The sequence below is a fragment of the Parathielavia appendiculata genome (assembly GCF_033297405.1).
Source record: "Parathielavia appendiculata strain CBS 731.68 unplaced genomic scaffold N657scaffold_34, whole genome shotgun sequence".
NCBI lineage: Eukaryota > Fungi > Ascomycota > Sordariomycetes > Sordariales > Chaetomiaceae > Parathielavia > Parathielavia appendiculata.
Window position 1 is genome coordinate 1 of NW_026944253.1, and position 14459 is coordinate 14459.

At 54.7% G+C, this 14459-nt stretch overlaps 5 protein-coding genes across 5 annotated transcripts; 3 read left to right on the forward strand and 2 right to left on the reverse strand.

Moving 5' to 3' along the window:
• Positions 1-758: 758 nt before the first annotated feature.
• On the forward strand, positions 759-1122 carry N657DRAFT_322708 (uncharacterized protein). Its single transcript, XM_062786808.1, has one exon. The coding sequence runs from the start codon at positions 885-887 to the stop codon at positions 1086-1088; it is 204 nt and encodes a 67-aa protein (XP_062642700.1). The 5' UTR covers positions 759-884; the 3' UTR covers positions 1089-1122.
• A 792-nt stretch (positions 1123-1914) lies between these two features.
• On the reverse strand, positions 1915-7214 carry N657DRAFT_582658 (carbohydrate-binding module family 24 protein; the record flags this gene model as incomplete). Its single annotated transcript, XM_062789627.1, has 8 exons — positions 1915-3068; positions 3153-3249; positions 3346-4112; positions 4171-4431; positions 4518-4553; positions 4611-4696; positions 4802-4995; positions 5157-7214. The coding sequence occupies 8 exons, from the start codon at positions 7212-7214 to the stop codon at positions 1915-1917; spliced, it is 4653 nt and encodes a 1550-aa protein (XP_062642701.1).
• Positions 7215-7646: 432 nt separating this feature from the next.
• On the reverse strand, positions 7647-8607 carry N657DRAFT_605333 (uncharacterized protein; the record flags this gene model as incomplete). The annotated part of the gene is made up of 1 exon (XM_062790187.1): positions 7647-8607. One exon carries the CDS (start codon positions 8605-8607, stop codon positions 7750-7752), a length of 858 nt encoding a protein of 285 aa, XP_062642702.1. The 3' UTR covers positions 7647-7749.
• Positions 8608-9033: 426 nt separating this feature from the next.
• Positions 9034-10328, forward strand: N657DRAFT_650716 (uncharacterized protein). Its single transcript, XM_062794007.1, has one exon. It carries the CDS (start codon positions 9331-9333, stop codon positions 10078-10080), a length of 750 nt encoding a protein of 249 aa, XP_062642703.1. The 5' UTR covers positions 9034-9330; the 3' UTR covers positions 10081-10328.
• Positions 10329-10953: 625 nt separating this feature from the next.
• Positions 10954-12677, forward strand: N657DRAFT_650718 (carbohydrate-binding module family 50 protein). Its single transcript, XM_062794008.1, has 3 exons — positions 10954-11578; positions 11644-12024; positions 12104-12677. The coding sequence occupies exons 1-3, from the start codon at positions 11354-11356 to the stop codon at positions 12572-12574; spliced, it is 1077 nt and encodes a 358-aa protein (XP_062642704.1). The 5' UTR covers positions 10954-11353; the 3' UTR covers positions 12575-12677.
• Positions 12678-14459: the final 1782 nt, after the last annotated feature.

Below are 14459 nucleotides of genomic sequence, written 5' to 3' on the forward strand. Positions count from 1 at the left end.
GGTGGGAGTCAGGTGACCTGTTGGTCCGTGCGCTGGTGAGAGTTTTTCGGGATGTCTGCAGCACCTCGAATCGCCCTACTTTCCACACCCACCGCGGCCACGCAGCAAAGTGCGCGGGCGTGCAGTCGGCGTAGTTAGATAAGGTTTTCTCAGAGCTTTCGAAAGGCGCCGGTTTTGAAGACTTTACGTAAGTAGTCAAGAATCGGCTTCCGTTGTGTGATTGATCTTAGTATATAGACCGGCTCTTCTTAGGGCCGTTAGGACCTTGCGATATAACTTAGATACTCCTCTCTAGTATGACTGTATATCAGGATATCGTCGAGGTATATAGTGCATGTCACGGCGGGACAGGCGGACAATCCAATGACAATTGTATTCGAGCTAAACTACAGTCTAAGCTCTATTCCGTCAGGTACGGGCAGTGTTGGATTTGGCAGGTGGTCAGAGAGGGCAGTTCAGGGGTGACCAATGGCTTGGCACCAGGATTCTCAGGATCAGGAACAGGCAGGGAACTTCTGAAAGAACACAGACAGGTACATCATCATCAATTGAGTGGTTGCCCATCCTTTTGGTACCCAAATACTACGGTGCGGCACATTCGTGGCTGTTGGCTTTCCAACAGGCAGGCTTGATTGTCAAGACGTAGCTCAAGGAGCTACGAACAGGACTCGCGACAGCGAGATGCAGGATCTCAAAACCACAGGGGGGCCGTGCTTCCCACACGCTGGGCCCCACCCGTGGGTCCCTGGCAGGCGCGGCGCAGTCGCCGTGACAGACGCTGAACACTTGGAGAACGTAGCCTCCAAGTCGATCTGCTAAAACTAAATCAAGAGGCAACAGGTGGCGTGAGAAAAGGGGAGAGAGTAGAGGGTTGATACGAGTTGATGATTGAACGGCAACGATTAGATGTAGTTAGCGTGCCAAGGCCCTTTAGGCTTCGCGCCTCCGGGCGAAATAAATTCCATCCACCCATACATCCATCCTGTCATCTAGCTCTTGCTCTCGTCGTAGTAATATCAATCTTATATGCGCGAGCTGACCAGACCTTGGGTGTTGCCCGTCACATCGGGTCCCGGCGGCGGTTGTAGGCTTTCGCTAGATGACGTGAAATAAGATCGACGCTAGCAGTCTTCTAGGCGTAGTGACGGTAGGCGACACTAGTATAAGAAGCTAGATATGGGTGAGCCGGCGACCAGTGGGAGCGGAGGGGGAGCATATTCGGATCTGGAAGAGATAGGGAGCGGATGAAGCAGAAGAGGCCGTCCCGCAAGTGCTTCGGGACAGTATGCTTGTGTTGGAAAGTCGTGGCACTGGAACTTCGGACGCTCAGCTGCAAGTACCCTGCTGTTGGATGCATGGCTGCCCAACTGAGCGTCAGGCAACGTGAGGTGTAACCAGGGCGCTGGGCAACGAGGTCAGGGCGATTCCCCCTTCGCTGGAGACGTGAGAGAAGAACAACCTTCAATCAAGAACATCTGGGATGCTCCGAGTATCTCAAACCCACTGTTGTAAGCTCCCATCATCTGTGTGATCACCGTGGAATCGTGGCTGTTGGTCTTCCAACAGCTTGTCGGCGAGATGGCGTGTTACGTAGTCGCCGTTTGGCTGCAAGATGTAACCACATGGGCGGCAAATTAACGCGCGCTTGGGTGTATTCACGACCAAGCCGACTGCAGCAGGCGGTAGTTGCGCTCCTGCTCCTGCAGATGTGACCAGGCCTGCCAGAGACTTGCGAAGGTGATGAGGCAAAGACGGAGGAGTGCATGGCAGATAGCTAAAGGGCTAGGTGAGAGCTAAACCGTGGTCTCTAAATTGTTATGATTCATGCTATGAAGCTCGCAGTGGTGATAAACCAGCCAGACTCCGTGTCAGCCGCTGCGTAGGAGCCTCCGTCTGCTAGGAGTTGTGTTAAGCTTATACGGGCTCGGTGAAGTCGTATTCGTGCGTGTGGCCTGGTGTTCTTCCATCGTACCACTGGTCCCACCTCCAGAGGGTAAATCCCGGCTCCTTGGGAGCGACCTTCTTCGGCCAGCAGCCGTTGTCCCACATGCCGGCATCAACAGGAGGGTTGGCGGCGTGCTCAAAGCTCGAGAACTTGAAGTACGGCTTCACGTCGACCGGGACCTTGACTTTTGTTTCGGTGAGCTTGTAGCGGTCCGTTTTTTTCTCGACCGTCGTTCTCTCCTTGGCGGGCACAGCGTCGAATTTCTTCTTGAATTCGGCGATCGTCAAATCAGCGATATGGGGAGCGAAGCAGACACCTTTCCAGCTTCGACCAGCATCCTGATTCTCCTGGCTTGGCAGGTATCTCATTAACTGGCCCCCTGGCTGACCAGCTTTCTGCATCTCTGGGTCGCTGTCGCGGAGGAAATAGCGCGGGGGATACTCGTCGGCGTCGCATCGCGCAGCATCGCGATATGCTCCGTCCCTCCACGAATCGTCGGCTTGACTATACCACTTTCTGACTCCCGGTCGATCGTTCTCCGGGTTTTTGACATTGCCATGGACACACTCTAATACTCCCCACTGGGGATTCTGAGCAATAGCCGAGCTGTAGTGGTAGCATGCCTGAGACCACGCTTTACTACAGACTTGCTCGATAGTGGTGGGCGTCGGACCGAAAACCAGCGACGTGATGACCATGTCCGTCTTGGTGGTCGTACTTCCGCCATTGCCATCTGGGGTACACGACTGGTAGCGTAATGTGTTATCCGGGTTGCCCACGATGATGGTGGACTGGAGAGGACGTATGCTGCACCTCCTCCTCTTTCGAATTCCGCCTGAGCCAATGCCGTTGGGACCACTGCCGTTGCCAGCCTTGGGTTTCGATCGATCGGTAGGGTTTGCGTCGTCTCCTTTTCTGCCGCTGTTTCGCTGGATATTCGGAGGCTCCTTGAAGCTCGACACGCCGTCAACGACGGTGCTGAGGACCTCGAAAACCCGCTTAACCTCGTCCGGCACAAGGTCGGTGCCGCCACAAGGGCTCAGCCACCATTCAAAAGCTCCGATTGGATCCTGATCGGGCGGGTAGGCGTATGAGAGCATCTGGGCCGCGGTGGTTACGGTGTCTATCCCGAACTCGTCAGAACAACCGCAAGACTTTCGGAGCTTTGAAATGATGGTCGAAATTTCGAGATATATGTTGCACATACCTAATCCGGCGTCCAGGATCTTGCCTACACCAGGAATCGCCGCCAACCCCACGTCGAGCACCAACTTGAATGCCGACATGACCACATAACACCCGACCTAGTAGCGTTTCGGTGTCAGAAGAGAGTCACGCGCAAGGAACTTTTTGGTCGTTCAAGGACACTGAACCCAGAGCTAAAGAAACTGTTAACATACCTGGGCAATAATGGGTAGGGCTTCGACGATGGTGTCGGCAAAAAAGTTGACCAGCGTATGGTCGCACACACACTTCCCCGGAACATAGAGCATGTCTGAGGCGCCGGCTCCAGGCCATAGCGTCCATGGGATCTCCTGATCCAGCGGGAAGTTGCCCACGCAGCCGTAGTTCGTGGTGCGGCCTTGCTCCTTTGCCTGCTCGACAGCGTCGATACATGCGTCAAGGCACTCCTCCTTGTATCGGTACTTGGGGTACTTCCAGAGGTTGCAGGTCTTCTTGTCCAGGTCGTTGTACTTATCCCGATCCATTATGCCTCCCAGGTTGGTGGGGTCGACCGTGCCGTCGTCGTACTCGTCGACAACCGGGGTCGTGCAGGACTTCGGCGGACAGAATCCGTACTTGCAAGCAAACTTGCAGAGACGATTCATATCGGCGTTGAAGTCGTCCCAAGCAACGAAGTCGCCCGTCGACACCACGGCTGGAAGTGGTTCAGCAGGTCCCATAAGCAGGCATTCGCACGTGCTCTCTGGACAGAACCCGTAGTTACAGGCAAACTCGCACAGGTCGTAGGCGTTCAGGTCTGAGCTTGTCCCACTTATACAGGCCTCTTCCCCAGCTGCAGGTCGGTCGGGAGGCACGTCGAAATCATCGGGGCCGAATGCCTGTAGGTCAAGGGCCCAGTCAATTGTGCCAGCAAAGTTGCGTCTCCTCCAGGCCGCCCGCCTCGTTTCTTTGGTTGTCGGAGTCAGGTAGCTGATGTAGTCGCCTGCCGGACGAACGGGGTCAGAGTCTTGTAAGCGGAGAGGGACAAGATTAGTACAGACCTTTCCATAACAAAACGTCAACATTACAAGTATGGTCATGGAAGGCCTCGCCCTCGCCGGAGCGAATGATTTCGTTGATCTCGGCGTTGGATATATATCCTCTCGTGTCAGTGCACCTTCCTGGGTTCGCATCGGACTGCAGTTTGGTGCCTGTGAAGTCACACAGGGGTCCCCAGCAACCGTCGACAGCCATGCGGAAGGACCTGCCATAACTCGACTCGCCGACGAAAATCTTATTGTTTGGCACTCCAGCTTTGGTAACTATAGAGGTGGGCGATGGTCAGTGTAACTGTAACAGGCGAACGACCTATGCTAGGTCAATGTTGGTGCCTAGATGAAGAACGTACCAACTGCGAGCATGTTGTATGTTTCCGTGAGGTTTACTGTGACAATTAAGGTCAGTTTTGGAGACTGCGGTATACTGGTGATAATGGTCTTACCGTGGCTTCTGATGCATTTGCCTGATAAACAGGAATCAAAGGCGTTGGGGTTTCCGTAATCCCACTGTCCATGAAGATCGTAGGTCCTGTAAGATATTAGAAAATATGTCCTACATAGCGAATTTAAGAGGTCGGATTGGTCAAAGATGATCAAGAACTCCGGACACCGGTGGGTCCAAGGCATGACTTACATGTACACAATGTAGTCAATCACTGCGGCAATCCTGTCAATTGGGAAAGCCTTCAGGTACCAGTAAGACGCCGGGGCTGCGATGGAAACCGACTTGGTCGGCAACTTGCTCTTGAGAACCGTCAAGAACCGGAGATAGGCGACGCCATCCCCTGGCTGACCGATGGGGACACCATTTACTTCAATGTCTGGCGCCTGCAATATCCATATATGTCAGTGGGTCTTGGATGTACGCTAATCATGCAATAAAACCGTAGCACCCAAGTGCCCGGTTGAGAGTTGGGAAAGCCCAAAAAGGCTTGAGAGAAGGAGGAGAAACCGAGTAAGTAAACCAGAGTGAAACGCCCTGAACCTACCCCGGGGTATTCCCAGTCAATATCGATGCCATCAAGACCTTCGTCCATCACGAACTTTGCTGCATTCGTCGCGAACTTGTCTCGGTTGGTAATGATAGCCTGACGGATAATGTTGTAGGTCGCAGGCTCGGTCGAATAGGCCCAGCCCCCAAAAGACACGATCCGCTTCACACCTTGTAAGTTTTTGAAAGCCTGCCACTGGTGATGGGGATCCTTGAGCACGACGGTCCAAGTTGCGGGGTCGATTTCGGCGAAACCCCAGTGGATGTGGGTGTACGACGTATCGACATTCGCGTTCTCGGCCTTCATCCACAAGCACTTGCGGCCCATGTTCCACGACTCATAGTAGCCGATGCGAGAGAAGTTGGCCGGGGGCCCCGAGTTCTGTTTGATTTCCATGCCACAGTTCGAGATGCAGGTGCTCTTGAACTCGGGAAGTTTGGCTCCTGGGCCGCCGCCTTCGGGAGCGTGGATGTCGCAGTGTTCGGGAAAGGGGCCACAAAACCCCCAGTTGCTGCAACAAGCCTTCAGGGGGCAGGGATTAAGGTCTGCCATGGTGATTGACTTGTCGGTCCACTCGGTGCCCGGGACAAGCGGACCACACTGGGTGCCCTGCTGAGGCGGAGGAAGCGGTGGTGTCCCCGTGCTGAGGCACATGTTGTAGCCCGCGAGCATGGCTCTGCATTCGGTCCAGCCCCAGGTCTTGCCCTTGTTAAAGGACTCAATCTGCGCCTCAGTTAGGCCATATGTCTTGCCCAGCGAGGCGCAAGTGTCGAAGTTTCTGATAAAGTGCACTGCGCAAGAACCATCGGCGTTTGGTTGCGGCGCTTGAGGCTTGGGCTCCGAGTAGGGGTCGCCTGCAGAGCAGCAGACGTAGTCTCCGGGCTGGAGAGTCGAACAGAGATCCGATTTGGGGTTGTATCGCAGAAAGTCAACACCGCGAATCCCGCATCTGGCCGCAAGGGAAGCACAGCCGTCACCTGCCTCGACTCGGATATAGGTGCAGGTTGCGCGCCCGGCAAGTGCCTGTGCCCTCCGCCACGGGTGGCTTGCCATCTTGCTCCGTGATTGTATTGAAGCTGACGTGGCGTTGCTGTAGTCGGTGTGGTTGCCAGCGGCGTTGGTGGTGATGTTCCCGCCGTCATCCGCCAGCGGCGCCGACGCAATGTCAAACACACTGACGACGAGTGTCTCTTGCTTCAAAGGAGAGGGCAGATCACTGCCCACGACGCAGTCACCCTGGCTCCAGGCCACTGTCATCTTCTGAATTCCGACCAAATCGCCTGTGGTATCGATTGAGATGCCGAACACAGTCTCAGGCCCTCGCCCATCGCCGCAAATCTGGGCAATGGTGCGGTTGGCCGTCGACTCGTCGTCCTGAAGCCTACCAGCAACAGCCTGAAGAGCCGACATAGCCGTTCGCTTGCCCAGACCGCTGCCAATGTGCACGCTAGCAACCGTCTGTCTATGGTATGCGAACAGAAAGGTTTCGTCGCAGTTGTCTGTGGCAGTGAAGAATTCCTTCATGCCTCCCAAAAGACCCAAGGCTTCACCTCTGGACGCTTTTCCGTCGCCGGTAGCGAGCACCAGCTCGCCGGTTGTTTCTCTGCCATCGATGAAACAAGCCGGCGCAACATTCTTGCTGGGCTCGAGCAGGCCGTCTCCGAGCTTCGGATTGTCGATCGGTGTTGAAGTGGCATTGCTGACGGTTCTGTCGCCCACCGAAGCTGGATCAGTGCCGAGGGTGCAAGTCCGTATGAGAACGTCGGTGTTGGGGTCGTCCAAAGGGAGCAGCACTGAGAAGTGTAGGAGCATAGGCAGCTCACAGCGCTGCAAACGGCCGAGAGAGTAATAAGGCGTCCATCTGTGTACATTGGCGTAGTCGACATAGCAAGGCAAAGGGCAGTTATGCTGGTCTGGGATATAGCTGAGAGGATCGGCGATGGGTGAAGGGTCGTCCTCGGAAACCGGATGCACGACCCTATGGCCATCTAGGTCGATGGCACCTTGCACAAAGGTGGCCGCCGCCGAGAGAACAAAGAGCTTGCCGGACTTCATCCTTGACTCAACGACCGGCGATGTAAACAGAGCCTGGCAGAAGGTACAAACGAGCAAAGCGGCTGTAACGCCAGGGAGGGATTTGGGTAAGGTACTGGAGGCTTCAATGATGGACTCTGAGCACCATTGTCCAAGATTCCGCTAAAAATGTGAGATCTCCAGTCAGTTCAAGGGCAAGGAACTTGCGCCAAAATGAAGCGGATGGTTATACCCAGGGCTTGAGCATCGTTCACCGGGGCAGGTAACATCGAGTTGTTGGGACTCAGGAAGGATTGTCCCGTGGGGGGGCGCATCGGCCGTGCTCCAACCGCCATGTACCTGCAGCAGCAGGGGATGTTTCAACGGGGGTATAGGGTCGGATCAGGGAGACTCGTCTGAGAAGCACAGCGTTGGTTGGAAGATACGAAGTACCTTCCAAGAGGTCCTCGAGCCCCGGTTGCAACATGAGTCAGGTACATAACGTCCCGAAAACCGAACAGCATCCTGGCTCTACTTGATGAATGCTACATAGGTACGGATCCGTACAGGTTCTTGATTACCCTCGAGTACACACAGAGTCAGGAAAGTTCTCGGCCAGGGCCTTCCGCACAGCTTGCAGGCACTCCGTCTTGCGGTAGGCTGCCAGATCGGGCCAGCCATGTTGCCGGTAGATCTCTTTCACCATGGACCTCATGCCGACCTCGTTATGGAGCTCTTCCTTGCTGCGCGCCACGGTGTGAGGGCTGATAGGAATCCAGTTCAAGCTCCTGAACTCGTCCTTGAGGACCTCGAAGAAGTCAGGGATGGCCCACGCTGCTGCACTATAGCGCCAGCGGGCCTCTTCCTGGGGCACCTCATCATCCAGATAATCTACATCCAGCAGATCCTTTTTCAGTTCCTCCCAATCCACTTGCGACCACTTCTCTCCAATATCGTCGGGACAAGTGTAATTCTCCCACTGAACAATGCCGAGCTCGATGTCGAGCAAGATGGCAGGGCTGTCCTCGTGTGTGCCCATCACCAGGCCGACAACATGCGGAGGCGACACATGGGCAAACGAAACACCCTCTGTACAGCTGCGCAGTTCCTCCCCGGTGATCTTGCCCTGGACGAGCAGTGTAATAAGGTCTGGCCAGTCGGCGAAAGACGAGCCAGGGATAGCATCTGCGTCGTGGCTCCAGTTGCCGGGGCAGCGGATGTAGGGAAGATGGGCCAGCAGCGACAGGACCTCGTCCGACTTGCCCAGGTCTTGGAGCTTGTTGGGGTCGGCGTTGACGATGGATGGCCAGCCATCGGCGGGTGGGTAGATGATTTGGTGCTCGTTCATGTACATCCGAGTGAGGAAGGTGTAGTAGTCGGTGATGGCGGCAATCGTGGCCTCGCGGGAATAGCTGACATCCTCAGTGTCTGACATCCTGGGCAGCTTCCAAATGGAACCTCGGATTGGTGAGAACTGAAGAGTGCGGACTGTTGGTGGCAATGGAATCAGCAGCGTCGGAACCGGGAAACTTCGCGAGAGCCTCAGGGTTGTGCAGACTGTGCCTTTTTCAGTTTGTCAATGTCCCACGTGCCAGGGGACGCCCCCACTCACTCAGCTCAGGCTCAGGCGTTTGCGATGTACAGTACGGATCCGTACGGAGGATGTACTCAGTCTGCGATCTGAGCCAAGACCTTCCCGTCCCAACTGCATGCCAAGCGGCTGAGCCACCCTTGGCATTGGGATGGTCGACCAGTAGGAACGGCGCCGTCCACTTCTCAAGCGCAACCCGAGATTGAAGTGACTTTGAAAGCTTCGCGCAGGCGAGAGGGGCTCATTACTTCGCTTGCCAATAAGGGACAGGGTAATCCGTACACCGGTCCATCTGTTACTGGATGGCGAGGGCAGGACCTCAGTACCGTGGCACTCAATCGCTTCCATTTCGGCGCCATTTGGTGTTGGTGCCAAACTAATATGGTACATGTAGCTGCCTAGCTAGGTACCTGCCCGGACTCATCAGGTTTTCACATCATATCCATCTTTTCCCTCTTCCTTCTTTTCCATTTCCAAGTGCGACTGACATCGCGCGAGCTGCATCACCTCGCCTTACTGCAGCTCCAAAAATTCTGAAGCTTTGATGCTCAGCTATTTGAAAACATCATGCATTTCAACATCCTCGCCACTAGGCTCGCCGCCCTCACAGCCATAACGGTATCGGGTGTGTCAACCAGGTTCTTGCCCGACTCGCCTCCTGTGACTCTGCAGCACGATTCGCTCGCGAAAAGACAGGCAACTACAACGCTCCAACCGTCAAGAACTCAAAGCACGCTCTCGCCGGATCCTTGGCAGTGTATAACCGAGAACATCACACAGTATTTCGTCAACCTGCCTACGCCTACCGGGAACGTTCTCTCTGCCATCGGCTCGTACGGCGAGGAAGTGGTCAAAGAATGTAGAGCCACGGCGACCGGCCATGACTATGTCTTATGCACCGTGTCGAACCCGCAAGATTGGTGCGGCTTCACCACTGCCGCACCGCCGGATATCCTTTCCAGCTACTCGACCTACGTCTCCGAGGTAGTGTCTTATTGGACTTCCAAGAGCTCTACCATCTCCATTCTTTCGACTAGCTGTCCCGTTACCTGGAGAAATATTTACCCGCACGAGCGCGAGTGGCTCAAAATTGCTACGGCCCATGCAAACTGCTATCTTGAGGCGTATCCCCAAACCCAGAGCGACACTACGGCGCCGACTGCCACGACCGGCGAGGCCAGTACGTCGACAACGGCAACAGCGCGAACGACCATAACAACAACGACTAGTGAGGCTAGTGTTTCTCGCCGCGGTCATACTTTGGAAGCCCTTGCCTTGATGAGCACGGGACTTGTGGCACTCGCCAATGTGGCATGATACGGTACCTTCATGTTCTCACCTTGGACTCGGGACTAATACGTGTGACATGGCCCAAAATGGCAAGCAAATGTACCTTAGAAACCTAGCCTTAGAAAAGCCAGCTCCTGGGGGACTGTTTGTAGTTAGTACACATCGGTAGCTGTTGGAAACTGGATGTATAAGGTAACGTTACCGAGTAAACACATTTCAGATAAAGTAGACGAGCGAGACCGATCACCAACCCCTCAACGCCCAATTTCCCTTGCCATATCAAGTATCTTAACTGAACATGAGGACGATTGAGGTCCAGTCCCTTGGCACCTTGAATCCCACCATGAAAGACCATCAGTGGTACGTACCTCTGTACTGACATATGAAGTTTGTGCTCCCCTGACCCCCGCGCCGAGACATCGGTCATGTCGTGAAACATCAAGCGGCTGGCAATGGAACAGTTGTATGCACAAGTTTCCGGCCGGGGATTGATGTTCTCCTTCGGGCCGATGGGATCCCTTTGGTTCCGAAGTGCACTGCAGGGTTACAGTCTCGCTTTCCACTAACTACGCGATATGGCATCCCAATCATGGATGCATCCCGAAATTAGACCCGTGATCTGAGCTCGCCCAGAAATGGCCGGTGCCTCTGCTGAACTAGTGAATATCACTGCATGAGCGCTTTATCGGATGCGTGTAGGTTACATTCCGGGATTAGCCTTAATCAATCATTGTTCGGGTGGCTAAATTGGTCACGGCCCGGTCTTGTCAGTGCCAACCTGCAAGCTACTCATTTCGTGTTGGTCCCTAACAGCGTGTACGCTTGGCAAGTTGCACCCCTGAGCAAAATGACTCGATCGAGACCTCAGTGCTACATTATTATCAACTCAATATCGGACCACTGCGGGTCGTTGGTGCGGGAGCAAACCAAAGGACGGTATCGTTTGGGCCAGTTGGGTTCATGTTGACAAAGTCCAGTCTGGTACCTGCTAGAAGCTTGGCATTATTCCATGACTTCGTGGATTATCGCCAGCCGGTGGGAGTACTTTGAAGGTGTACTGCATGAGGACCTCGTGTTGTACGTAAAACCATCATTGGTGCTTACCTTGATGACTCCACGGAGAAGAGGGGACTCAGTCATAGGAAACGCTCAAAGCTGGATTCAAGTTATCAGCTAGAGTCCCTTGTGCAAGCCCTTTGAGAAAGGGGGGCAGGGGGGCATAGAAGTATAAACAACAGCCCAATAAATCAGCAGTTCTCTGCGGATCGGCATGCTCAGGGTTCAGTGCCAACTGATTATCATGTTGACCACCTTAACCTCTCTTCTCTTGGGTATTACCCCTCTCTTCCATGTGGCTCTCGGGGCAGCGGTGACTCGTGTCACTCCCCGTGATGCAGTCCCCGGCCTCACCTATGACCCGAATACCACAAGCTACTGCACCTGGTGGGTTGACTTGACCACGCCCGTGGCCTGCAGCAGTATACTCTCCGACAATGCAATCACTCTGGCGACATTCCGTAGATGGGTGAGGAAGCCGCGTACCGTTCATCGCGAAAGTGTAAAACACAAGTGCTGACGTAACATCTGAAGAATCCATCCGTCCCTGAAAACTGCGGAACACTCCAGGGGGGGCGGTCGTACTGCGTGGAAGCAATGTTTGAACCTGCCCCCGGGCCGACAACCACGTCAACCAAGACGACTGCCCAAACCACCACCACTCTTCCCCCAACGACAACGTCAACTAAGACCACTCTTCCGCCAACCACGACGACAAGTACCGTCCCCGGCAATGGGGTGTCAACGCCAGTGCCCACCCAGCCCGGCATGATCTCAAACTGTAACAAATTTCACTTTGTGCAACAGGGCCAAACCTGCGCAACGATCTCAGCCCTGTATTCCATCACCGCGTCTCAATTCATTCAGTGGAATCCTGCCGCTGGAAGCGACTGCTCCGGCCTGTGGGCTTCAACGGTATGTCACCTGCTTACGTCTCTTTAGCTTCGTTGGAAAACTAGACCTTGGCACTGCAGTGCTAACCTCCCTTCTCCAGTATGCCTGCGTCGGCGTCATTGGAGGCTCCCCAGCGCCGTCGACAACGACGAAGCCCGGCAATGGCATCACGACCCCCACACCCGCTCACCCAGGAATGATCAGCAATTGTAACAAGTTTGCCTACGTTAATCCTGGGGATTCTTGCGACGCTATCGGCTTCTGGAACGGCGTTGGGGGCCAGTGGGTGAAGCTTTGGAACGGTATCGAGGAATCGTGCCGGTCGATCCAGGCATATACCTACGTCTGTGTCGGCGTCATCTCCGGAAATGGCATCCCGACGCCTACGCCCGCCCACCCAGGCATGGTGAGTAACTGCAATAAATTTGCCTACGTCAATCCTGGGGATACCTGCGACGGTATCGGTTTCTGGAACGGCGTTGGCGGCCAGTGGATTAAGCTTTGGAACGGAATTGAGGAGGCATGCCGGTCGATCCAAGCATATACCTACGTCTGTGTCGGCATTATCTAAGCGAGACTGTCGTCGAGGAGAGCAGTCTCCCTGGATGGGAAGCCCTGTTCAATTAGGCATTTTATATACACGATGATGACCACAAGGCTCCATGTCATCATAGCTTGTGAAATCTGCACCTGGTCCCCATTTCAGCATTCAGAGTACAGGTAGTGAATCATTAGAGGTACAGAGAGCTAGTTTTAGAAACCACAGGTGACCCAGCGCTACTCACAATTCAATCGTGTTAATCAAGTCAACAAATCAACCAAGCAATCACGGGCCTCTCGAGGACTCAATCAAGCAAGTTCGAGAGGGTCGAATGGATGGATGGATGGATTTTATTTCGCCCGGAGGCACTAAGCCTAAAGGGCCTTGGCACGCTAAATACATACGGTTCGTCCGCTTCTCCCAACTTACTTACTTACCTTTGAGTTGCCCTTTGCGCAAAGCTTCCCAATAACTCTTGCCTCTTGCCTTGGTCGATAGCAGATCGTCTTGGAGGTTACGTTCTCCAAGTGTTCAGCGTCCCATCTTCAGCAACAAGCGGGATCTGCTGGTTGAGGCTGTGTGGTGTTAGTGTAGTCCCCCTACTGTGACTGATTCAGTCTTTGTCTTGCTCGCCATCCGCATCCAATCTCCCCATTGCCATTGCGTACTTGATTGTGTCTTCGGACCGCTTTCATGTCTGGTGACCATTCCTTTGGGTCGGACCGCTCTTTCCCTCCCAGGTAGAACGAGAGGCTCCCTCGCCTGGTCGCTGAGCCTTGCAGCATGCCTTCTCTCAGATCGATCCATCTCACGCATCGGAACAGAAAGTGGTCGACTGTTTCCCTCGCCTGGCCACAGGCGCAAATATCTTACTCGACCGCACCAATCCTCTTCAGAAAGCCGTTCAGCCTCGCCATTCCAGTTCGGAGTTATGCCAGTATGCATGCCTCGCTTCGCTTCAGCTTGACGTAGAGGTCGCGAGTGTGCTTAGCTGGTATTGCCGCGTCAAAAGCCTTCGAGAACTCGCCCACACCTTCAGCGATCGCTCATCCATGTCGTTGTTTGGTTATTGCCAGTCTGATTGCAGTAGACTTGGCCTGGGCCATTTGGGAGCGGGGTGCATGTCCTTGCTTTGTCGCCCTCTGCGCTGCCGCTTTAGCTTCTGTTCCCAGAGCGAAGTCGCTTTTCGCTGGTATCCATAGGAAGTCAACCGAGTTCCTTCTCCGTTGCTGCAGCCTTGCCAACTCGTATATCTGCCTTGTGTATGGATATACTGACACGAAAGCGAAAAGCCGATTCTTGACTACTTGCGTAAAGTCTTCAAAACCGGCGCCTTTCGAAAGCTCTGAGAAAACCTTATCTAACTACGCCGACTGCACGCCCGCGCACTTTGCTGCGTGGCCGCGGTGGGTGTGGAAAGTAGGGCGATTCGAGGTGCTGCAGACATCCCGAAAAACTCTCACTAGCGCACGGACCAACAGGTCACCTGACTCCCACCCACAGTTGCCCAGGCGACCACGCCCTAGTGCCCCTGAGCCCCTGAACCCCTGAGCCCTCGAGCCCTTGCATGGGACAGAATGACCGCCCCCACCCCTCCAACTGAAGGGAGAGGAGGAGGACCGGCCCAGTCACGACACTCAAGCGGCCCCCCGACACCTCCTCGTTCCCCCCCACCCTCTGACATCGACGCTATCAAGAACATGGTCGACGGATTGGTAGCATTGGCAAACCGAGAGAAGAAAGGGACCGCCAGAGGCATGGGGCAAGACCTCCTCGCAGCTGTTCGCAAGCTATACAATGCGGCCCAGAACCAAACAGGAACCATTTCCCTGGCCAACCTCCGCAAAGTGGTAGCCCGGCTACCACTTTGCGACGGGAGGGACTGCCGACACGGACAGAGTCATGGAGGAGGCCT

What these genes read in the sequence shown, in the direction of transcription:
- N657DRAFT_650718 (XM_062794008.1), top strand. Translation starts at nt 11,354, where the DNA reads ATGTTGACCACCTTAACCTCTCTTCTCTTGGGTATTACCCCTCTCTTC. An exon ending in TGGCGACATTCCGTAGATGG is followed by an intron (nt 11,579 to 11,643) that starts GTGAGGAAGCCG and finishes TAACATCTGAAG; the next exon opens with AATCCATCCGTCCCTGAAAA. An exon ending in CCGGCCTGTGGGCTTCAACG is followed by an intron (nt 12,025 to 12,103) that starts GTATGTCACCTG and finishes TCCCTTCTCCAG; the next exon opens with TATGCCTGCGTCGGCGTCAT.
- N657DRAFT_322708 (XM_062786808.1), top strand. Translation starts at nt 885, where the DNA reads ATGATTGAACGGCAACGATTAGATGTAGTTAGCGTGCCAAGGCCCTTT.
- N657DRAFT_650716 (XM_062794007.1), top strand. Translation starts at nt 9,331, where the DNA reads ATGCATTTCAACATCCTCGCCACTAGGCTCGCCGCCCTCACAGCCATA.